This window comes from Tachypleus tridentatus, chromosome 3 (assembly GCF_004210375.1).
Source record: "Tachypleus tridentatus isolate NWPU-2018 chromosome 3, ASM421037v1, whole genome shotgun sequence".
Taxonomy (NCBI): domain Eukaryota; kingdom Metazoa; phylum Arthropoda; class Merostomata; order Xiphosura; family Limulidae; genus Tachypleus; species Tachypleus tridentatus.
Genome location: NC_134827.1, coordinates 18,961,217 through 18,987,641, shown reverse-complemented (window position 1 = coordinate 18,987,641; position 26,425 = coordinate 18,961,217). Strand labels below are relative to the sequence as shown.

At 36.2% G+C, this 26,425-nt stretch overlaps 1 protein-coding gene across 11 annotated transcripts in view; it reads right to left on the bottom strand.

Annotated features, from left to right (window-relative positions):
• The window catches only part of LOC143246477 (5'-AMP-activated protein kinase subunit gamma-1-like), a 190,939-nt gene that overhangs the window by 14,271 nt on the left and 150,243 nt on the right, over window positions 1-26,425 (bottom strand). For all 11 annotated transcript variants that reach the window (XM_076493273.1, XM_076493272.1, XM_076493274.1 and 8 more), the window contains 5 exons: window positions 20,300-20,333; window positions 3,904-4,022; window positions 2,065-2,110; window positions 1,587-1,690; window positions 1,112-1,145 (listed from right to left, as the gene is read on the bottom strand). In XM_076493273.1, coding sequence (XP_076349388.1) covers window positions 1,112-1,145; window positions 1,587-1,690; window positions 2,065-2,110; window positions 3,904-4,022; window positions 20,300-20,333 — 337 coding nt within the window. The remainder of the gene's footprint in view (window positions 1-1,111; window positions 1,146-1,586; window positions 1,691-2,064; window positions 2,111-3,903; window positions 4,023-20,299; window positions 20,334-26,425) is intronic.

Below are 26,425 nucleotides of genomic sequence, written 5' to 3'. Positions count from 1 at the left end.
GAGGCCTCAGAATAGAAGTTGAAATGTCACTACCTTTTCTTTTAACATGCAGTGCAATCTGTTAAAATTCTCAAACTTACTGTGCCTAAAAGTTCACTGAAGGAATGACTAAATTTTAAATCATATTACTGTAAGATAACTGTAATATACATTATACATTTTAATACTAAGTATGAGTGTAATCTAAGAGTCAAAATATATTTAGAACTTTATAAGGTATTTTTTATATTTCTCTATTCTAACTGACCTGATACATAGAAAACTTTAAAACTTTTAGATTTATCTCTCACTACTCTAGCAGTTATTCACTGTTCTATACAAAATTCCAGCTAGTATTAAGAAATATAAATGCTTTTTTTCCCCCATCACATTTTCAATAAAAATTCACAACACAAATTTTAAGTTGCTATACCACACTTTTTGTAATGTTAATATTCTGTTCTGACTGTTTATATAAAAGCTTACAAGTAAATTGCCTTTCAAAACTATGCATCTGTGGCAGTTAAAACAGTTTATTTTTGTATTCATCCTAAACCAAAATAATAAAATACAAATATTCACGATCAACTTCCAGCATTTCTAATAAGCTAGAAAATTTACATTTTACACAACTAGTGGCTAAAATTTCAAAATTAGCTCAGCTCTAACACTTTGATTTTATTGGGTATTGTATTAACCTGAATATTTTTAATGCTTCATTGTAATTGGATAATTCCTTGTCTCATATGAAATATGAGAAGTTGAACTGTCGTAATAGTACTTGTCAATTTTCAATTACATTGAAATAATTTATAATACAGATTTTAAAATATTATTCAAACACCCACAGATAAATTTATTATTTTTAAGTCATGAAATTATAGTTTCAGATATATATACATTAGAAATACAAGTAATTAATTATAAAACTTTGTTATATTGTAATTGCATCAGTAGAAGAGAAACCTAAATATTTTAAACAAATATTTTAAATTAACGTTATAAAACTGCAGATAGTGTGAAAAAAACTGTACAATATTCTTTTCATAATCAATGATTTACAACTGACACAAAAATATTAAAAACTACTTTTATAAAATTTTCAATGAATATTTTTATGACTTAAACTTACCATTGTCCACAAGAGCAAAAAAAGCTTTTTTAACCTATAAAAATATAAAAATATTCTATTATTGAAGGACTCAGGTTAGCTACAACATGTGGTTCTAAATTTCTTTATTAGGAATAACAAAATATAAAGATTAGTTATGCATGAAAGTAATATTTGAACAAAATTAAATCAGTGCTCCTGTAAGAGTACTGGCAGACAATTCAAAAAAAATCTTAAAGACTTACAATATACCTCATAGATTGTAAGTCAAATCTCAAGTGCCCTAAAACCAGATCACATCAAGCCTTCAAGAATAATAATGTTCACTCTACATAAACTGTATTAAAATACTCCAAGTCTTTCCAGCACATATACTAAAACAGCCACTTCTCAAGTAACAACTGTTACAGAACACAAGATTAATGCCATTCAGCAAGACATTTGTAAAGTATACAGTCTTAGCAACACAAGATTGAAACATTTGAATAAAACTTACCAGTAACTGAGTGTCGAACACAACCAACTTGGCACTTATAGGAATGATATCATAGCAGCGAAAATGTTGGAAAAACTTCAAATATATCAGATCTTCATTTTCTTCTGTATGCAAAACGAAACAATAAACGATTTCAAATATTTTGTTATATATAACAGTTTAACAGAGCTTTGAACACAATATATTACAGAAGCTAAGATTTGGGCAAGTTCTTTAGACTTAATAGATTTTTTAATTACTCTTTTTACATATATATTTTAGATTATTATGCCCTAAAACCTTTTTCTGTTTTTCATACAAAATAGTTTTCTTCAGCCACATAGTCTCATTTTACTTTAAGTTAATTTGTGAATAAGTTATTTAAATACATATTTTACAAAATGTTATACTATAAACTATTTACTAATGGCTGATGTAACATAAAAAACTAAATAACAAGATATTTAAATAAAAAAATATATACGCTTCAAAAACTTACCCAGGTCTTCTATATCTATTTTGTCACAAAGTGGATCACTTGAAAGCTAAACAAGAGAAAATTTTTAGAAGATACCAAAACATTTAAAATTTCTCAAAATGTAGAACGAACTCAGAGACAAAATCACGTGTATAGATTCTGAACATATAACACTGTATCAAAATACAAATTCTTAAAAATATTCCTTATCGATGAGCTATGTGTCCTCTCCCCAATAACTGAGCAATAAATCTGAGAGCTTGTAATACAAATAAATCAGGTTTTTACACTCACAGATGGCAGAGAACAGTCAATTGTGAAGGTTTACGCTGAACATTAAGCAAACAGACAAAAGCTGTAACTACAAGGTGAGTCAAAAGTCTAGATTATTCCATATTTGTGAAGAAGGTGTAGAATGTCAAATTTCTACTATCATAGAGTATTTAGTCAGAGTAACTTAAGTTGTTATCTGACATAAAGGTAAAATCATGGTCAATGAAATGCTCTATCTAAATCTATCAATCTGAAGTAAAGTGTGTTGTCAATACAAAAGTTGTGATACCACCAACAAAATGTTTTCGTTATGGGCCTTGCACAAATCTGCACAATGTCTTAAGCTGAAAAGATTTAATTTTAATACAAGGTAAGTTATAAGAGTATGCAAAGTTATGCAAACCAACATCCATCAACTACTTTTTATTGTTTCTAGTACATTTTGAACATTTCTCTACACACCGTGGCTATTCTCACATATTGTCCTGCATAAGGTGACATAAAACATTCCTCACAACTGAAGGAAGCAGTTCCACAAAACATGGCACTGTACACTACTGATGAAAGCACTGAATTAAGTCTTACTTTATGGAAAATGTCATTACAATCCTGTAACAGCAACACACAAAATTATCTACAGTCTTTTGCTGTCTTCTCAATTAATAGCATTTATGAAAAAATATGTTTTGTTGTGGAAATTAAACCATCATATATATTGTTATGTTAAACCTATAAAGTATTTCGTGCAATACTGATTTCAATTGGCATAAGTCATAATCAAACTGATGCTGTATTTAAAATTATACTATGACTATATAGCACCACTTTTGTTAAAATAAAATGTAATACAAATAGCAAAGCTTGATTAGTAACAGTAGCCTCTAAACATTCTGTACGTATATAAAACATTCTTATAATACTATACTTTTCACCTAAAGCACAAGAAGGTGTTTTACTACTAACAATTAAAAACCCTCTTTCTAAATGTATTTCATAAAGACAAATTTCCTGTCAACAACAATAAAGTATGTGAACAAAAATGTTTCCTTTAAGTAAGAAGTAGTTTTAGTCAAAGACAAAAAACAAAATTACGTTGGTCAAAATGACCATGTATGTATATGCAGAGTTAATGGAAGGAAGCCCCAACTATCTCCCTTTGTGCATGCCCCTGTGTGAAACTGAAAATTATAATGTGAATGAGATTTTATATGCACATGGCCGAAACGACAAGATTAGGACCCTTTTGGATTCAGGTATGACCATCTCGAACTTTGGATCCTGTAATACGCAGTCCAGCATGCTAGCCACTGAGCAACATCCAATCAAAATTGTTCATATTTTATTAATATTCATTTAGACAACCGAACAGATATTATATAAATAAACATCTTACCCTTCTGCCAAGCCGTACTTTTAATAATAATAAAACGAAAGTTAACACCCAAACAGTTCAACTGAACAGTCAAAACCAAAACATTTTTGGCTAAAATCCAACCTAGTATAAACTGTTTGATAAAAAAAAAAAAATTCGTCTCTCTCCAATAGCTTGTCAAACCATTTAAAAGTAGTCAAGTGTTATTTACTTACTCCACGAGAGTCAGTCCGATGTATCAAAATAGTGTGGTGATCCCAACCATCCAGTGACCTTCGACCCACCGATCCTCTCCTTCTGTCTGGATCAACAGAATGTCGTCTCATAAAGACGCCTGAAAATAAAACACAATATTCAAACGAGTTTAGCATCAATATGAGGACAACCAATTATGTTTATTCTCAAACTGTGAATACCGAACCCAACTTACTGAGCTGATGTATCAAAATACATGCACTAAACAACTCATCTTCGTGCAATTTCACGGGAAACTTTCTATGTATGGGTATTTGGGTATTGATGTTTGTCTACCCAAGATGGTCAGGTTTCTTTATCCTTTTTTCACGGGAACTAAAACTTAAGTTTGTTTGTTTGTTTGAATTTCGCGCAAAGCTACACGAGAGCTATCTGCACTATCCCTAATTTAGCAGAGTAAGACTAGAGGGAAGATAGATAGTCATCCCTACCCAACGCCAACTTTTGGGCTACTCTTTACCAACGAATAGTGAAATTAACAGTAACTTTACAACGCTCCCACGGCTCATAGGGCGAGCATGTTTAGCGTTACAGGAATTCACACTCGCGACCCTCAGATTACGAATCGAAAGACTTAACATCTGGCCAGCTGATGTCAGATCAAACTAATATTAAATATTTGTAACAGGAGAGAACGATTAAAAAACACAAACAACGAGTTTGTTTGTTTTTGGAATTTCGCACAAAGCTACTCGAGGGCCATCAGTGCTAGCCGTCCCTAATTTAGCAGTGTAAGACTAGAGGGAAGGCAACTAGTCATCACCACCCACCGCCAACTCTTGGGCTACTTTTTTACCAACGAATAGTGGGATTGACCGTCACTTTATAACGCCCCCATGGCTGGGAGGGCGAGCATGTTTTGGTGCGACTCGGGCGCGAACCCGCGACCCTCAGATTACGAAGCGCACGCCTTAACGCGCTAGGCCATGCCAGGCCCACAAACAACGACAATGGTAGGCACTTGGTTAATATACATGGAAAACGACCACAAATGTTACTCGTTAATGACCGGAATTTATAGGCAATGTGGAGTTAGAAATCTTTATAATATATGTTTCCTTGGAAACTTCAGAGTTTTTGTTTGCTTGCTTCGGATTTTCGAGAAAACCAAAAAGAGGGATGGCTATAACACACATGCACACAATCAACTGTAATTATGTACTAATGGACTAGAGAGAAGGCAGTTAACCAACTGCACTCACCCATCATCACTAGACGGTTAATTTTTGTTGTTAGTGTAAAGCTACAAAATTGGCTAACTGCGCTCTGATGACCACGGGGAATCGAAATTGGACTTTAGCTTGTAAGTCCGTAAACTTAACACTATAGCACCACGAAATTACCGAGACGAATAAATCGCAAAATAATAACATGATAATCTATGAAAACAAAATATATATATATATATTTTTTTTTTTCTTTACAGAACATGATCCTCTGTTGATTACACATCACGTGATGTGAAGATAAAGTTTTAAGGGCTTACTACAGCGCTTGACGTCAAGTGTTTCAATAATTCTAAATAAGTGTAAAAATTGACATAAACCACAAGTACTCGAAAGAAATCCGTAGAAATTTGTTAGTTTGGTTTGTTTTGAATTTCGCGCAAAGCTACACGAGAGCTATCTGCTCTAGCCGTCCCTAATTTAGCAGTGTAAGACTAGAGGCAGCTAGTCGTCACCACCCACCGCCAACTGTTGGGTTACTCTTTTACCAACAACTAGTGGGATTGACTGCCACGTTATAACGCCCCAACAGCTGAAAGGGCGAGCATGGTTGGTGTAACGGGGATTCGAACCCGTGATCCTCGAATTAAGAGTCGAGTGCCTAAGCCACATGACCAAGAAACTGACTGGAAATACATCCATATAAACTTAAAGTAAATCCATACAGAGACGCTGATATTCTTTGTACCTCCAATAAAATGCAAATTTTAAAACATTCCTAGCATCTCAAACGAAGTCATTATTTGTTTCAAATGGCCATTTACAATTTGTATGCAAATCCGTGAAATCAACAGAGCCCCCCTCCTAAATCGATTGGTCGTCCATTTCAGGATCATGATATTCAAATTTCAAAAAAAAAAAAAATCCTTAGACGTAAACACATGGTTTCATAACTCTTTAGACACTTTTCCCTTCATTTGCAATTCGTGGGGGTTAAGAGCCGATAGATAAATTCAAAGTAATTTTTTTCAAAAATCGTATGAGGAGTTCAGAAATCAAGTGAACATAGGTACAACTGAGAACTATTATATTATTTATATATATATATATGTAAAAACAGCGGTTTTTACGTATATAATTTTCTCTACAAGTGGGTTTTCTTGTCATCACTGAGAACTATTATACAGAGGTTCAAGAAATTTGTGACGAAACATATAAGTGAACTTTCATTAGTACGATTAAACTGAACGGCATTACTCATATAATACTCATGCGCAGTAAAAAAAAAAAAAAAAAGATAATGGCTACCGCAAAAGTTAAAATTCTATCTCGTCATTGTCAATTTCGGTCTGCTGGATAGCTGATATCATAAGCAGTAGACATGAATACGGAATAAACCTGTATATTCACGCTTACGTTAATGATCCAGAATAATTATTAATTGTAAAAGAATTACGTTAACTAAAACAAATCCTGCTATGTTTTAGGTTAATTGTGCCAGTTTAACGTAGTCATCTTACATAACGTTCTCTCTCACCGTTGTACGTGCACAGATTTTTAATCACAGCGTTTGGAAATTCCACACCAGTGTATACCGTCTTTAAAAAGTAACTTAATATCGTAAAATACTTTTAGTGCAAAAAAGTAATGAAGTTATCCGTCACGAACTACATTCCAACTATTCAAGTTGTTTGTACTATTTTTAAAAGATTTAGCTAAGATTTCTAAGGGCTGTTTGATTATTGTTTAGGTGACTCTCGTGTTTTAGTGACAACTTCATTCTGGATCACCGAAAGAAAAAAAAAAAGAAAAAACGCAAGAATTTTAAAACAGTCCTTGAGTTTCAGTAGTTTATAGTAAGGTTAAATGAAAAAAAAACAAAGAATAATTGGAGATGTTTAAAAATATGTGTATTTATTTTGATTCAATCATGAAGATAGGGCGATTCAACAACAACGTTTATTTATTGACGAGTGTTGTTGTTAAGCGCAAAGCTACACAAAGGGCTATTTTCCCACCACGGGTATCGGAGACCGTTTTCTAACGACATAAATCTTCAGACATTCTGCTGTGCCACCGAGAGGGATTTTGACACTTAACACACTCTCAGCTTTTAGGGTAAAGGTACCCATAGTAACCACGATAACGTCTTTAGTGTGTGGAGACTCTTCTAACATATAGCATGCTAACTAAATTATATCAGATCATAAAGTTTTTAACCCAGATCACATATCTTTAAAGAAGATTTGTTTGCTATTAAGCATAGACTTTTAAGGCTGCAGACCATTATTGATAATTTAGTTCACAGCTTTAATATTTCATTTCCAGCCATCATTTTGTTTGTTTGTTTTTGAATTTCGTGCAAAGTTACACGAGGGCTATCTGCATTAGGCGTCCCTAATTTAGTAGTGCAAAACCAGAGGGAACGCAGCTAGTCATCACCACCCACCGCCAACTCTTGGGCTACTCTTTTACCAACGAATAGTGGAATTGACCGTCACATTATATTGCTCTCATGGCTGAAAGAGCAAACATGTTTGGTGTGACAGAGATTCGAATCCGCGACCCTCGGATTATGAATGGAGTGCATTAACCATCTGGCCATGCCAGGCCCCATAATTTTGCATTGTGTTTTATTATTAGAACATGTTATATTTGGTAACTGCGTGACGTTCAATGCAAAGGCGTTAATAGTTGTAAAACTCTAAGGTTCCATTCCACGATTATCTTTCAACCCAAGCATTAGTGAGCGGCTTAGCCAAGTTTACCACTTGGGGAACAATAACTTAAAACAAGGCTGAAATTTATCTCATTATTCAAGAAAATGGCCATTAAAACAAATCAAATGAAATGTAATAGTATTTATTGAAGTTTTATTTTTTATTAAATGATACAAAATTTGTATATATATATACACACATAATATAACAAAGGTTTTGGAGGTGTGCGGAAACAGAACTCACATTACAGTGGGAATACACTGTCTATCAGTTTTAACCCGCGTTCGTCAGTCTCACATGAATAAACTCATAAATAATAATAGTAAGATAATCAAAAGAAATAGAAATAAGAAAAGCAAGACGTGGATGCTCAAGCCCACAATATCCCACATCTATATAACCATTCAGTAGACAGCTGTGACATGGTGACTGCTCTCCAAAGTAAGGAAGAAGAAATACAGAAAAAAGTGTATGTTGTATACATAAACTGAAAAGTAAAGTGATCAATGTCCTGATTTTTCAGGGGACTCTTAACCCCCCTGGTTACGTCTCTGGCATTAGTTAACAACTTTTTACTATGTTTTCCTTTCGTTTCTTAGCATTGAACGATACGCAAATGTATCGTAATCATTTTCATACTAACGTTCATAACAGCGCTTGGCAAAGCGTTTGAATGTTAGAACTTTCTGAAAGTTCTTTTGAACAAAATAACCAGGTTCAAAATATGAATTAATGTAATCTCCAAACATTTACATCAGCTCAACTTATATATATACTATGACACTAGGTGAAAAATGATAACAGTCCATCCAAAACGTAATTTATTTAAAGTCGTTCTTCCAAGTGAGCAGTGACGTAATTATCATTATATGGAATATCCCCTTCCCCAGAACATCAAAATAGTTTGCTATTAAAAAAAAAAAGAGTATAAATTTTGAATATTTTAAATATTGCTATATAAGATAACATTACTAGTTGCTAGTGTTTACTAGTGTATTACCTTCACGATAAAAACACGTAGGTTAAAAATATTCATATAAAACGATAAAAAAAAACCTACAAACTGAACGCTCTTCGTCAAGAGTAAACTGTGAAGAAAGGTCCACCTTTCGAAAACACTCGGGTTATAGGGTTTGTTTTTTTTCTAATCATTGTCTTGCATATTGAACCATTTTAAATGTTACAGGATAAGAAGACACAAACAAAATTATTTTAATATAAAATACTAAGTATCAAAGTTCGACTTTAGCTTCAGTAAAACTAGAGAATCCATTAGCGTTACAAAATTAAGTAAATGACTTGTGATACCTGAAGCTACCACACAGTTATTACATAAAATGTTCAAAGTTAAGTATACTTTGTACTGGTTGCAGTTAAAAGCATCGATCGAAATAGAGGCATTAAATTTTTTTCGCTTTCGTCCACAACAAGATAAGTGAGTTCCTAAAAATGTCATAGTGTTTCCATTAAGGAACATTACTACACCATGAAACATTATAACGTCAGTAATCGCTTCTTGTGGTAAACAAGATAATGTCCCGATGGCTTGACAATCCTCCTCTAGTGTTGAACTGAGAGTGGCCCTCAGTCACGTGAATAACGCGTGGACCTATAGAAAGAGAGAGTGTGTGTGTGTGTGGGTCTCATATATTGCTATGTTCGTTCTCAGATTTTGTTAGAAAGTTATTATTTGAGATAAAGACTTGCTGCTTAATTTGTATATTTTTTATTTCTTGTTTTGAGTTTTAACATTTAGGTTAACTTCAAATTAGAACTGATTAGAGAGATCGAAGGTCTATCTCTTCACTTCTTTACAGCGCATAAAATATTTGCTTGTGTTTAACTAACTTTGTGTTTTGTAAATAAATATTGTTGATTTTTTACATAATCAAACACAGTGGGAGAAACTAACCTTTACTCTGAGGTATAATATACAATCGATTTATTGTTTTGTGGATCCTTCCTCTTTTTATTGAGAGGAATTAATAAATTTGAGGATATACTCACAAAATTTGAATCAATTCAGAAGAAAATTCGACGTTTTATTTCTATTAATTAAAAATGTAATTTTGTCAACTGTTGAATCTTATTGTTATGCCACCTAAAATGATATCTGTTCACTCTTTAGTATCGTCTTTAAATATCACAAAGAAGACGCAATTTAACAACACATACTACATACATAAATACTGGGTGGCCCGTAAGTCCCTGCCCATCCATACGAGATCTGTTCAAAAAATACGCGGACTGACGTCATAAAACAAAATGTACTTTATTTAGAAGTTGCAGGTCTGTGACCCCTTCAAAGTACTCTCCTCCCCAACGCACACACTTATCCCAACGGTGTTTCCACTTGTTGAAACAGTCCTGGTACGTTTCTTTTGTAATGTCCTCCAGCTCCTTCGTCGCATTTGCCTTAATCTCGGGAATCGTCTCAGATCTTCTTCCTTTCAAGGGTCTTTTGAGTTTGGGAAACAAGAAAAAAATCGCAAGGAGCAAGGTCAGGTGAGTAGGGGGGGGGTGAGGAAGAACAGTGATCGAGTGTTTGGCCAAAAACTCACGAGTTCTGAGGGCTGAATTTCGCAGCAACGCGGTGCATCTTCAATTTTTCGGTCAAAAAACTCGTAACAATATCCAACTGATATCCCACACTCTTTAGCAAGCTCCCTGACAGTCAGACGTCGATTAGCCCGCACCAGGGTGTAGATTTTGTCGACGTGTGGGTCGTCAGTTGACGTGGAAGAACGTCCAGAACGCTCATCATCTTCAATGGACTGTCGACCGTCCTTAAAACGTTCATGCCACTTGAAACATGCCGTACGCTTCATAGCAACATCGCCGTAAGCCGTGTTAAGCATAGCAAAAGTTTCAGTCGCATATTTTCCAAGTTTAACACAAAATTTCACAGCAAGTCGTTGCTCCTTCAGGTCATTCATTCTGAAATCCGCCAAACGAAAAAATCGCACTTCACTTAAAACCGCGTAGCTAATACACAAATGAAGATATCTGCAATCGGGAAATGGCGTCATAATCAGCTGATCTGTGCAAACCTAGCGACACCAAGCGGATTCCCCTGGAACCAACTGGAGCCGCGCAATTCAAACAGTCCGCGTATTTTTTGAACAGTCCTCGTATATCTTATGTATCCAGTGCATCTGTGTGCTGTCCCTCATTCTCGCTGCATAACATTATGCGACGCCATGTTCTGTGTGACATTTACAAGTGTAAATGGGCTTAAATCAGCCATATTTATCTGACAAAAAAAATTATAATACATGGGTAATTGAATATAACAGGATAACATATGGGTGGGTAGGGACTTAGGAACCACCCTGTATATACACGCTCCAAGAATACGAAACGACAATCTCCACGACGTTGTACACAAATAGAGATACGCAGAGACAACACATTAGAAATACACGCAAAATAAACGAAGAATCCAGGAATTAACCATATCTTAACGAAGTTATATAGTTCGACTGTGGGGAAGCAATCAAATTCAGCTATAAATTGTCAGGTCACTTGGAATGCCACTTCTCATATAGTGAAGGTGACAGTGTACTCACGCCAGAAAAGAACAACTACACAAAACAACAAAGTTCACATGACCTTTGTGTTTCAAATTAACAAAGTGAACTCTACGACCTGTCAAGAGATGTGTGAAGAATGGTCCAGAATATTATTGGAGGTAAATGCAATGTTGGAGCAGACATAGGAACCATATCTTACTTCAAACAGTATCATACGTTGACAACATTGGGTATCACAGATTCCAATTATATTCCTACCCTTGGGTACAGTGTAAATGATTCTGAAAAGTCCAGATTTGCACAATTGTCGAACACTGGACACACGTGGAGTTGACGGCCATCATCCCAAGAGTTTTTACTGAAATATATGCAAGTCACGACAAAAATAAGGTGGTATTTTTTGTTGTTGCGCCATCTGTGCACCTTAAAAATCACAGCTGGTGGTACGTGAAGGAATGGTTACAGCTGCTGCTTGCATCAAAATATTCAAGCAAGACTTTCAGTCTGTATAAGCCAAAAATTAGCTAACCATAAACCAGGGTCTGTGTACAAAACTGGATTCTCGTTCATTCAGCCCTAACCAGAAAACGATGACTTGAAAACCAGGGTTAGGGCATTACCAATCTCCTGTGTCCAGGCCAATCGCCGAATTCATCGAGCATTTGTGGTCCATTGATCGTTACCTGCAAATGTATCTCAGACAACTTCTAGGAATACCTCATCCAAGTTCTTCAGGATTGGAATACAATTCGACGTGCCCAGATTAAGAGTTTTTAAATAGGTTATGTAACAGTTTATCCATTGAATATTACAAACTAATCAGTACACAAATAGTAATATAGTGTCCCGTTTTTATGATTATTTAATAAAACTACATTTCGACCTAGTGTTAGCAGTTACGTTATCATTTTTAACTGATCATAATAGCGGACTGATGGTGTTACAGAATCTAAATTTGTACAACTTCATATCAGATCATTCCAGGTAAAAGTATTATATTTCTAAATTTTGTTTATTTATTCCATGTTCTTTGCTTTCATTGAAATGCTTTAACCATTACTTTGTTTGTTTTTTGTTTCAATGTGTGGCGTTCTTGTGTATGACCCACTAACACTACCGAAATTTGTGTAAATCTCTCTTCAAACTTTATACTACCAGAGGGCATTTTATACAGCAAGATATATCAAGTTAATATCAAAGAGGTTAAACTGTAATGTACATTTTGCTTACATTTAATTGTTTATGTGTAGAAGTTTTATATAAAGGACTACCTGCGCTAGCAGCCCCTAATTTTGAAGTGATAGACTAAATCCACGGTGTTCAACACGGTCGCCACTTGTCTCATGTGACGAAACGACCTGTGACGAATTAGTGCTTTAGTTTTACCACCTTTTAATATAATTAATTCTATCAGTAAATAATTGAAAACATGATTGTATTTTCTTACCCCTTTATATCTATAATATAAAAATACAGGCTTTTGGTTTTGTTCTTTTAATCATGTAGCGAAAATGTTAACATATTCTCCTCAATTATGAAAAACAAAAACTGTCGGACACGGCTGAACTGAAGGGATGGTAGCTAAACAATCAGCCATCATCAATTCTTGGGCTGTCGGACTCCATGACTGAAACGACGAGATTTTTCAGCAACTGGTTTCGATCCTGCGATTTGCACATTGTGAGTGAGCGTCCTAACCATCAGGCGATGCCAAGCCTTTGCATCCAGTGATTGTGTTCTTAAGTTTACTTTTATTATTGAAAAATAATTTCCTCACGTACGTTTCTGTTCCTTTATAACACTTTATGTAAACTTTCCTACACATCGAATTATTTAGTCATCCTCTCTTATACTGCTTTGTTTGGACGCAGTTGGTTCGGCTTTATGACACTTAGAGAGATAATAAAACCGCTAATTAATACAGGGAAATTGTTTGTTTTTGAATTTCGCGCAAAGTTACACAAGGGCTATCTGCGCTAGCCGTCCCTAATTTAGCAGTGTAAGTTTGTTTGTTTTGTTTGTTACGAGTCGCACGCCTTAACGCGCTTGGCCATGCCGGGCCCAGCAGTGTAAGACTAGAGGGAAGACAGCTAGTCATCACCACCTACCACCAACTCTTTTACCAACTAATAGTGGGATTGACCGTAACATTATAATGCCCCACAGCTGAAAGGGCGAGAATGTTTGGTGTGACGGGGGTCCAAACCCGTGACTATCAGATTACGAGTCAAGTGCCTTTATCCACCTAGCCATGCTGGGCACTCAAGTACGGACATTGTTTATAATGTATAAAATTGAAAAAGCTTGAAACGGAATTGCTTGTTTGCTATTTGCTGTAGCTATGCCTAATTTTGAACCGATATCTATGCTTAATTAAATTAGAAATGAAAAACTACAAGGAAGGCAGTTAGTCAACAGCAATCACCGCCAAATCTTGAACTACTCAAATCCAATACTGGGATTTGACAGTCGCTCTTATAACGCCACAAAATTACGAAGCGTGATCCTACAGCAACATTAAAATTCGACAAAATCGAAAACACTCTACTTGAAAGGGTTTGTTTTTTTGTTGTTGTTGTTGCACAGGGAGAATTCCCTCTGTACACCCCTTGAATTCAACACTGACTGAGCGACGCTTAAGTTTTACAGGGTTATGGTTGTACACATTTATTTTTAGCTTCAATCAGAAAGTCACGAAAACGTTAGAATTCATTTTCTAAAAGCTTACCTTCGTTGTTAATGTCCCCCGTGTACTTTAATCACATTCAGTTTCCCGCTTTTGTTTGTATATATCTATTTCACTCTTGAACATAATGGAGAAAACAAAAAGCCTGCATTAAGAACATAGGCCTAGGATGACACTAACGGTATAAAAAAGATACGAGGTTATCTAACAATGAACGTGTCGCTAAAGTTTAGTTCGTAACTCAAAGATAGGTTAGGTTTTTGGGTAAATAGAAAGGTTGGGGCAGAAGAATAGCCAGACCTTAGAGAAAAACTAGAGGTCCCAAAGTATTTCCTCGCTTTTTCTTTTACTAGACACCAGTTTCAATGACATTCCAGATTAAGGTAAATTTTTTTGTAAACAAGCACGCCATGATATGTAAAACTTTTACTTCCACTGTTTACACAGTTTATTGGCACTATTGTTTTTTTGCATTTGTAATGAGTTACTGCTTCTTCAAGTTACTTTTGTTTATTTTGTAGTTATAGCTACTTAGCTCAGAGTGTTATTGATTTTAGTTAGGCTTAGTATTTTCACGGTTCACTGTCTCCTCTTTACCTATCGGCCAGGTGATTAAGGTGCTCGACTCGTAATCAGAGGGTCATGGGTTCGAATCCCTGTCGCACCAAACATGATCGCCCTTTCAGCCGTGGGGCGTTATAATTGTACGGTCAATCCCACTATTCATTGATAAAAGAATAGCCCACTTGTGAGCAGTGGGTAGTGATGACTAGCTGCCTTCCCTCTAGTCTAACACTGCAAAATTATGGATGGCTAGCGCAGGTAGCCCTCGTGTAGCTTTGCGTGAAATTCCAAAACAAACAAGCAAAACTTTACGTATCCGTCTTAGAATCTCACACTGAAAAATGTAATGCCAAACAACGCGACTGCCGAAAGTGAATATCGATAAAGTACCACATTAGTATGCACCTCCGTATAAACGTCGTTATTTTTTTTCTATTTATTTGCTAGCCTTTTTTTGTGCGTGTATTCAATCAATTTCTGTCGTTGGCTGTACACCACTAAGAATACATGGACGCTTATAAGTGTATTTAGGTTCCTTACATTGATCATACAAAGTTTTTATGTGTTGTGTAAATAATACCATACTCCATTTACCGTTGAAATTAGTTTCATTAATATATCTTCTTTCAATGTTGATCCCCAGTAGCATAGTCTACGAACTTATACCGTTAGAAACATGATTTAGATGCCCCTGTTGGGCAGAGAACAGATGACCCCCATTGTTTTGCTTCGTGCTTAATTACAAACAAAGTTTCAATGTTTAAAATATTATTGTCATTATTACTTTTACAGTCACTAAACTTATTTTCCATTATTAGCTTAACATATACGTTTAAACTAAATCCTCCAAGTTACTCGAGATGCTATTGGGTTTATGGCCGAATATATAAATAACAGTGAGAATATCTAACTCATTATGGTTTCTAATAATCATAGATTTTAGTTTTATTGTGTGTTGACTAACTTGTTACATTATGTACTTCTTGTCACTTTGTTTAATATATATTGCTTTCACAGTTTACAAGTAGAAGAGGTTCACGAGACTCAGTGTACAAACATTGGACTAAAGAAGTGTGGAAGACCCCCGTGCAGAGCCGAAGTCCCTGATGGTGAACAGGGTCCAGCATCTTCAAGGCCGAGGTCCTGCCAGAGCCTAAGACCAGAGACCTATAGTACAGTTTCGATCGAATGAGGGCACGATAGATTTTTAGTATAGGAAATCGAGTCAATCCCCAACAGGTGGAAGAGAGGACACAGAGGATGTTTAGTGCTCTAGTACATTTGACTCGTAGCTGCTTGATAAGTGGAATAAAAATCAGCTTACGGTCAAAGAAAAGCCTCAAGAACTTTGCCTCAGGGACCACAGCAAGCACAACTTCTCCGAGAAAGAGCTCAAAATCAGGATGATTACCCCATTGGCGAAAGAACTGCTTGCAAAAGGTTGTGGAGCGAGAAAAGGTAAACGTCTGCTGTGGTGCACTTTAGTAAATGATTGAGGGCAGTCTGTAGCTACCACTCAATAAACCTCATGCTAGACGACTGGCATAGAGACCATTTGCAACTGTAGAGAGAAGTTGTCTTCTGATGGTATTAATCTTTATATTGGAAAGTGTGACACTTAAGACAGAGCTCTGAGAAACCCAAAGTTCTTTTAAGAAAGAACAGTGAGTGTCGAGCCCACACAGCATTTAGGAATACAATGAACAGCTGCCTGGAATATACAGTCAGTCACTGCTGCCACGCAGTCGTCTATCGATAGCTTACATATGACGCAGAATCAAGTTCCGAGAAAGCAGTGAAAGAGGGCCAGCTGGCCTAGTCCAACTTCCATCGAAGCACGCGGGTCAGATGGCATCGACCACTGCCAGTCCTTCTCAAAATGATAAGAAAATGATCACTGCCCTGTGGGTTACTGTCAACCCTCCAAGAAAAGTAAGAGAAAAGTGAAGTGGAGCAGAGAAAAAGATCAATAGCAGTAAAATACTAACTAGGTGCAGGAAAATAAGTACAAAAATCAGTATTGAAGAAAAGTTGTGATCCGAGAGAATATGCTCTATGGAACGATCCCTCCCTATCACTATTAGCACCACCCCAGAGGGGATTATGTCCATTAAAATCCACCAGGATTAAAAATGGAGAGGATGTTCAACGAGGACATCAAGGTCTACGTGATTATAAGTCTCTTTTGGAGCCAGGTAGAAAGAACAAATAGTGATGGTATAATTCAAGGAAACAGAGATGGCTACATCCTCCAAGGGTGTATCGAGTGGAAAAGACAGTGTGGTCATTTGATGATTGACCAGCATAACCACTCCACCACGCACTCGCCCATCACACAACCTGTCATTTCTGTATAAATAAAGTTGCCGAAGGATGATTGCATGGTCAGGTTTCAGAAACGTTTCCTGTAAGAAAAGACAGAGGATAGTAAGAATCAAGCAAATCTTTAATGTCATCTATATTCGAATGAAAACTCCAACAGTGGATAGTTCCACTGTATCAAAGTGGACCTCTTTACTTATGTGTGGGGAGCTTTTCTGTTTTCGACCACGTTTTTTTCTCTATTGGACGGAGGTTTATCAACCTCCATTGATCCTGCTCTGGGTCGAGTAGGCAGGTCTCTGTTTGTGGGCAAAGGTTCCAGCAACTGAGGGCGTGAACGACTAATCATTTTGCATCTCGAGGCTGCAAAAGGCAGACCCGAGGAAACACTTGAAAATCAAGGAAGTGGAACTGGGTAGTCACTGGAAGGAGTACAAGGGACAAAGATGGAAGTAGACATAAATTCGTCAATTCTTTTAAACATGGAAAATAAAACACTTTTCAGATGTTTTGCGAATAACTCTGTTGAAGCCACGGAGGGATCTGTCTACACTCCCATTGTGGCAGTGGAACGGAGTGCATCACTATATGTCAGAGATAGAGTTGGGGACAATACTTTCCGAGCCTCTGAGTAGGTAATATTATTAACAGTCTTTAAGCGTTGCACCTCTTTCTTTTCTACCCATTTAGAGCAAGAAATAGAGTAAGAGTGGTGTGGACCACTACAGTTAACACAGTATAGTTCCAGTTCACACTGGTAGGCGTTGTGGTCTTTGCCACCACAACGAGCACATGTTAAAGAACCAAATATGATGACTTTGAGTGTAACCAAATCGCTAACACTGGAAACAGCTGAGAGGGTTGGAAATGTATGGCTGTACCTTACAGTGCAGATAACCTGCTTTGACTGTGGCAAAAGGGCATGATGATGTAAACGTCAATATCAGAATATCATAGGGCATCATAATTCCGTCTTCGCGAGTGGAGATTTGGCGCACTGCAGAAACGCCTTGACTGAAGAAACTAGCGAGGATCTCAGACTTTGTAATGTTCTTTAAATTCATCTCAGCTATATTTCATCTGAAGAATTCAAAGTTATATAGGAAGTAGCCTGGATGGGTATATCCCCAATGGTTTTCGATTTCAAGAGGAGTTTCGTATTTTGTTTCCACCAAAATGTATCTAAAGCATAACGTCTTTACTTACTTGGGGTAGCCATTAAGCCCCTCCAATTCCTTTTGAATAAAAAAGGGAGATAACTGCCCAAAGGATTTCTTGGATAAGGAATGCATAATTAGAAATCGATGTACAGAATCTGACTGTGATAGTGACTGTACAACAGAGTCGTCCATGCGTGGTCGTTTTCCAATAATCCGTTGTTTTTATTTTCATTTTTTTCATTTTTATTTATTTTTTCATGAATGGTGTATCCCTAATAAAGGTACTACTACTTTTCAGTGGCCACTGACCTAACCCATCATGGAGCCTTAGAAGGGGACGCACTACAATGCCAAACATTGCAGTAACACCAAAATTTCGTGGCTATACCCAAACATCAGTATCAGACACAATGTCCACAACACTCGTTCAGCGTCTTACACTGGTACTCGGTTGATCCTAGCCCAAATGGGCCAGCCAACTGTCCCTGAGAGGGCCACCCCAAGACCGCCTGCCTACAGGAATTAAAGGCCAAAATGGTGTATTGAAGTTGGACCCGTCAACCAGCAGGATCCTCTCCTCCTCTTCACGGGTCGCCACGCACGGAAAACACTTGAGTGGATGGTATAGATCTCAGAGGAGGTAAATTGAAAGTATAAAGTCTTCTCTGGGAGGTCCCCTCACCATGTACAGGAATCAACCACGAGGGATTAAGCTAATAATGCTCATCAGAAGAGTAAAAATAGGGCAAATTACAAGGCCATTTGGCCTGGACCTCAATCTCAAAGGGAACCTCAAAGTTGGACACTTGTTATTTATTTGTATTTGTTAACTTTGGCTACTTCATTTCATGAGCCTTTCATCAGACCAAAATTTAACACGCACACTCAACTTGGAGTTACAATATATGTATTCAAATTAAACATTAAAATTATGTTTCACTTTTTTCAGGGGAGCTATGATAATTGTTTTCATGTGTCATAATTTTTATCTTTAATAACCAGGGGTCTCGAAAGATGAAAGTGGCCCGGAGTCTTTCTGAAACTCTGAGTGTCTACGTAAAAGTTAGGAACTTTTTAAATACCAGTATTAAAGTACATTTTCCTTTGGTGAATAAAAGACAAATATAATACGCTTGTTTGTTTGTTTGTTTTAGAACAAAGCCACATTGGGCTTTCTATTATTTTCACTCTGGGGAATCGAGTCCCGAATGGCAGCATTGCAAGTCGTTAAGCTTATTTGTTTTTGAATTTCTTGCAAAGCTACACGAGGGCTACGTGTGCTAGCTGTCCCTAATTTAATAGTGTAAGACTAGAGGGAAGGCAGCTAGTCATCACCACCCACCGCCAATTCTTGGGCTACTCTTTTACCAACGAATAGTGGGATAAAACCTGCTTTAGGTAATGCTGCGTACGTAGTACAAATCTGTATGTGTGTTTTCTTATAGCAAAGCCATATTGGGCTATCTGCTGAACCCACCGAGGGGAATCGAACCCCTGATTTTAGCGTTGTAAATCCGTAGACTTACCGCTGCACTAGCGGGGGGCAGTAGTACAAATCTACTACAATATATATTAACATTACGCGAGCTTTTGTAGGAACCACAACACTCAAGTAACCTGAAGGCACGACTTCGTAAAGGAAGAAATAAAAATGTAACAACAAATTAATAACACAGACGGAACGAATAACTCTTGAAATTTGGCATTCACAGCACGATCGAATAACAAACCAAAATATAATAGACACTTTCGGTTAATGGAAAACTGGCAATGAAAGAGAAAAGAAGTGGTAACTAGAATTGTGAAATTCAGAGACAGAGAAAAGTTACATAACTTTCAGCATAGAGCTGATAAACAGAAGAGGAAAATTTAGAGGAGGAATAGGCGATAACTAGAACTGTAACATTCAGAGAAAACACAAAAGGAAACTTCGAATTCACTATAGTAATTCTGAGAAGTAATCATTCGCACGGGAACACGTCTCCCCCGAACATTAACAACATTTATTTGTTTATTCTTTCATTATGTATGTTGATATACACAAACCATTTTTAACGATTTTCTTTATCAAATACTGCGAATTACAAATATATACACTTATATACAACGTTGTAATCCAATTACATTTTTAGCCAGTTATTCTAAGCTTACTTTCTAAATTTATCATTAAAGAAACCGAGTTTCCAATAATAATAAAATAATTACCTGACAGTGATGATCCACTGTTTGAACTGAATTTCTGTAAAAATATTATTTATTGTTATTAATCAGTAACAAAGCCAACAATATATAACAAAATTTTAATAATACTTTTAAATAAATTCCATTACACGATAATAGAAATCGAAAAAAAAAAGCTATTAACGCTTCAAAATCGAACAACATATTGTGACAAAGAGTTTACATTGTTACTGAAACCGTTGCAATACGATGAAAGTTGTTTAAGTTAAAATATCATGAACTGTTTTGTTTAAAGACAAACGGAACTCAGAAAAAAATATTTAATACAGAAGGAACTAATATTAGCTGAAAATAAAAATATTACTAACTGTAATTGATAGTAATTATTTTTATTTAATGAATGGGCGAACATGTTTAATAGAACGAAAATTCGAATACGCGACCCTCACATTACAAGTCAAACTCCATAACTAAGTCGTCAGAATGTTTTCATTATCAAATTTAAAAAGCAATAGTTTAAATTCTATACACTCTGGCCCAGCATGGCCAGGTGGTTAAAATACTCGACTCGTAATCTGAGGGTCGCGGGTTCGAATCCTCGTTACACCAAACGTGCTCGCCCGTTTCAGCTGTAGCGGCGTTATAATGTGACAGTCAATCCCACTATTCGTTGGTAAAAGAGTAGTCCAAGAGTTGGCGGTGAGTGGTGATGACTAGCTGCCTTCGCTCTAGTCTTACATTGCAAAATTAGGGACGGATAGCGCAGATAGCTCTCGTGTAGCTTTGCGCGAAATTCAAAACAATCCAAACTACGCACTCTTCAACACAGAAACAAGTGTTTCTAGGAAAACGCGGCAGTTCTTCAATTTATGTTTAAACAGATCTTCGGTACAATGGCTATTTTGTTCATTTTAAGATAATTATAATTCTTCTTATGCAGTCAAAATGATGGCCAGGTGGTTAGTGCGTTCAACTCGTAATCTGAGAGTCACGAGTTCGAATCCCCGTCGTACCAAACATGCTCGCCCTTTCAGCAGTGGAGACGTTATAATGTTACGGTCAATCCGTTCATAACAGTAGCCCACGATTAAGCGGTGGGAGTTGATTGCCATCTGTTAGCCCTTTAGTCTTACACTACTGAATTATGGACGGCTAACACTAATTGCATTGGTGTAGCTTTGCGGGAAGTTCAAAAACAAGCAAACAGTTCAACTGTCTCCAGATCACTTGTTTGTTTTCTAAAAGCTAAAAAGATAATTAAATCCTTCGTTAGACGACAGTGGTAAATTAATTATGCCAAAATCTTGCGGTAAAAAATAAAACACTGAAACGCATGTGACCGAATTTTAAATCCAGTACTATTTTTCTTCTTCACTGACAGGTCATTTTGACTGGACATCATCGTTGAATGATTAACGAAAATTACAAAGTTGAACTAAAACGAATTTATCTGCACCTCAAATATGCATCCACTCTTCACTTAGTTTTGAAGTAATTCCTTATCCACCTAGTTTTAGTAAACACTACGTAGAAAAACGAAATGTTATTGAGAATAAAACACATGTGCTCTTTGAAAGAGACTTATATAGCACCTTTCACTGTATCATAGGTTAGAAAGTGGAAAACAGTGCGGACATTGACACAAATTGTCAACTCTTTCCAGTGTACACAAAATACGAGATATTTGGTTGTAATAAGCGTTTGTATATTTTAAAACCAAATAGGTAATATACATGTTTAAATACAAAAGAATGTTTATTAACTCGCTGGAGTATCCGTCCACTGGACGGAAGTTATGTAAATTCATGATTCATGAAAGGTTAGCTTAGAACTATAAAAGTTGCTTCCTTTACATAAAAGAAGCCACGAAACGCCCATTAAAAGTGCAAAAAACAAAATGTGAAACCGCGAGTTCGCACGTATCTCCACAAGGACCCAATGAACCTTCTTGCCGGGTTGGATAACGATCCATCCACACCCTGCAAAGTAGTTTCATGAATATATTATAGACAGTACTATTATATTTGTATAGATTAACATTTATTCACAACTTAGAAAACATTTTAAACACTCACTCTATAACGTTAGTAACAGTAGGCCTATTTGTAGTTTTAAACATAAAAGTAACATAAGACTTAACTGAAACACTACTTGGCCAATTTTCTTTTGCTTTTGGTTACAACTCGGGGTCATAAAACTTCTAAATTAAACTATTTTGCAGTAATATCACCGAAGTTATCAAAAATAATAACAAAAAAAACAAACCTAACACATCGATATGAATACTGAACATATTAAGTAGTGGCGAAAAACTTAACAAATTAAAATAACTTTATAAATAAAATCAGAAAATGACATTTCGGGAAACAGCCTTTCATCGGGTTACCAGTTCGTTTAATCTGGCGAGGTTTTCAACACTGTTATATTCTATTTTGGATTTTGTAATTTCCTCGCCTACGCAATTAATTTATCACATGCATATTGAGCATTCAACATAAACATCGTAGTTGGCCCGTGAAAAAAAAAAATCAGATAATAGTTTTGTTGCTAAGCGACGATGTATATTGTTGAGCATTATCAAAAAAGTGTTAAAGTGTTTTCGACAATGTCACAAACTAAAATTAACCAAGTAGTGTTTTAGTTAAAACTTCGTTAGGTTTATGTATTAAACAAGATTAAATAGGACAAATATTACTAACGTCATAGACTCAGTGTTTAAAAAGTTCTAATTGTTGAATCTATATAAATATGATAATACTACCTGTTGTCTTTCCATGTAATTACTCCGCAGGATATGGATACATCTTCACCAAAAGTGGTGTGTAAGTTCACAAGATCCATACGGAAATACATACAAATTTCTAGTTTTGCGGATTATATTTTTATGGGCGTTTTTACTACTACTTCGCCCTCTGTGAATGGATCTTCGTCAAATTTGGTGTGGGAGTTCATTAGGTCGATAAAGAGACATATAAAGTTTCAATTTTGCATTTTGAGCTTTTATTTTTTACTACTATTGACGGGTTGGCTCCTATTCAGATTTCAATACAGGTGATGAAGAGAAGTGAGAATAGTACACATCCATCTTAAACCTGATACTAATTTGAAGGGTTTTGATGTCGCCCGCTTTAGTTCTTACTGTACTCGTATTTAGTATATGTCGACTTTGCGCTTTTATTTTTTACTACTATTGACGGGTTGGCTCCTATTCAGATTTCAATACAGGTGATGAAGAGAAGTGAGAATAGTACACATCCATCTTAAACCTGATACTAATTTGAAGGGTTTTGATGTCGCCCGCTTTAGTTCTTACTGTACTCATATTTAGTGTATATCGACTTTGACATACTCTTATTAGGTGTTCACTTACGTCATCGCTCTGTAATGTTTACCACAGTTTTGATCGATCTAATTTGTCAAATGCCTTTTCTTGGTCGACAATGGCTACTTTCGGGTTTTAGTTGGCACTCTTTTCTGTCACTCGTTTCAAAGTGAAAATGGCGTCTGTGCAGCTTCTGTTTCCCTCTGCTCCCAAGATGCTTGGAAAATCCTTCTAAGCCATCTTCTACCGGATTCACTCGCGGCCGTGATCAGTTCTGAAGTCAAACCTTCTACGACAGCTGCTTTATTATTTGTAGCTGTTTCAAGTGTCCTTTCTAATTTCCATAGCAACGAGTATGGTTCAAGTGTTGCTGCTTTCTCTTATCCTTCGCAATCTGTGCCATTTCACTACCAAGTATGAACTTACCGTCTTTATCATTGATGATTTCAGTTGGGTTATAATCTGCTTCCCAGTTCTCAATTACTTTAACTTTTTTTGCCGTTCCCTCCTCTGTCGCAATGTGTATTCCAAATTGTTTCCATGATTTTTCTTTGGCTTTCTTTATTCTTTCTATTGTTCTCTCTCTCTCCTTGCTAATCTGTAGTTGATGTACATTTCAACAGTTTTATCTTTTAACCTTTTTCTTTGCTCTTACTATTTCCCTTATTCCTTCAATCCACTATGCGAGATCTTTTGTACTGGTTTCCCTTTCACTGTCGCAACGTTTCATATCCCAAAATAGTCTTTCGTGAATCATAATTTTACGTGACTTCCATCCAGGTGAGGATACTCCATCTAGTTAATAAATATTATTTTGGTATTTTAACACATTATTTACTTGGCTTTAAAACATAAAACAAAATAAACATTTATTACAACCATATATCTATTATCTATTGTACAATCGAAAGAGTTGAAAATTTGTATCAGAATGTCCGCACTAGGTTTCCTACTTTCTGCTCCAGAATACAGCAAATATTTTCAAAGTGCAATTTAAATTTCTTAGAGCACACATATTTGTTCCCGATAATTTTTTTTATTTTGCTGCGTAGTTTTTTAATTTCACTTCCTTCTTGTCTTTATAAAGTTAAATATTTGCAGCTGTATGTGATTCATTTCATCCAACTGTTGTAAAACTTTAGTCGAATTTCGACAACTGCTTGTTTCGATTCTTTAGAATTACCTCATTCGTGAAAAGCAGAGGTTCTTCGGTTCGTTAGTTTTGCAGTAACAGTTCTTAACTCATTCTAATGGTAGCCTCTTTACTTTGTTTTCATATATCGTGTTGGAAAAACGTAAGAGTGTCCATTTTGGTTTTCCAAACCTGTCCTTTGTTTTCTGCTTTTCTTTTCTGAAACGGCGAGCATGTTTGGTGTAACGGGGATTCGAACCAGGGATCCTCAGATTACGAGTCGAGTTCCTTAACCGCCTGGCCAAACACGTAAGTGAAAGTTAGAAAGAATGTTGTATAATAAGTTACAACTGTCCTAGCCCGTCTCAACGCGGTCTTTTGCCTATTACTATGTCTGAACAATAAAACAATGAAGGAATGAAAGCGTGAGAATAGAAAATGTGTAAAGGTTTAGTTTGAAACATGTAATAAAAAATCTGCCTGTTTCACACACACGAAAACACATTAACTCTCGTTGGACTGTTTCTAATCACATCCCCTGAAAACCGAGACTACCAGACTACGAGATTCAGTGTTTACGTGATGCGCACAAACATGATGACAATTTCAATCTGCATATCACTGGTCAGATGAAGAACTGAAATTTAAAACTGATGATTCAGAGGACAGTGAGTTTTGTATCACTTCGATTTATAGACGAATAGGTTTGTTTTGTTTGTTAGTCTGCTTGCGTAGAATTAAGCACAAACACACACAATGGGCTATCTGTGCTCTACCCACCAAGGGCGTCAAAACCTGGTTTCTAGCGGTGCGAGTCCGCAGACATACCGCTGTTCCACTGAGGGCGTTTTGTTTGTTTGGGTTGAATTTCGTGCAAAACTACGCGATGGTCACCTTAGCTAGCCGTCCCTAATTTAGCAGTGAAAAACTAGAGGGAAGGTAAGTTAGTCATCAACACCCACCGCCAATTCTTGGGTTACTATTTTACCAACGAATAGTGAGATTGATAGTCACATTATAACGCTTTCACGGCTGAAAGGACGGGCATGCTTAGTGTAACGGGATTCGAACCCGCGACCAGCAAATTGCGAGTCGAGCACTCTAACCACAACGCCCATGCCGGGCCAATATTTGTCTGGTTGGGATACGACAGATATAGTAGTGGTCTAAGCAGTGTACATCATTTTCCGTGAACTGTTATGATATTAATTGAATAAAGAAAGCAGATTTAAGCTGGATTATAACATGTATTAGGTGATGAGAAACATTAAGTCAAGTTGTTATTCTTGTATATGACGGAAACTACGGATTAAAACACTCATAAAACGAATCGAACATCAACACCTGCTATCTAAGTAAATAGCAATTTAACAACAGTCCTTGTTACAATGAAACAAAACCTTGGAAGAAAATAAAAACCTAAAGTAAATATTCTAATACCATCAGTAGATGTGCCTTTGATTACCTATCAGAATAAAGACAAATAATCAACAATATATCCCTGCTTAGTGAAAGACTATTAGCCCTAAGTGCAAGACATACCGTGGTTCAAATCTTGAACCTGCCCGTACGCAATCCAGAAAATTCACCATTAGATCAGTGGTTGTCATGGTTGCGTCGTGGAAAGATCGAAGTCGCACAAGACAAAAAAAATTAATTAAACGTATCGTTCATACAAATTAGTTTCGAGTACGGA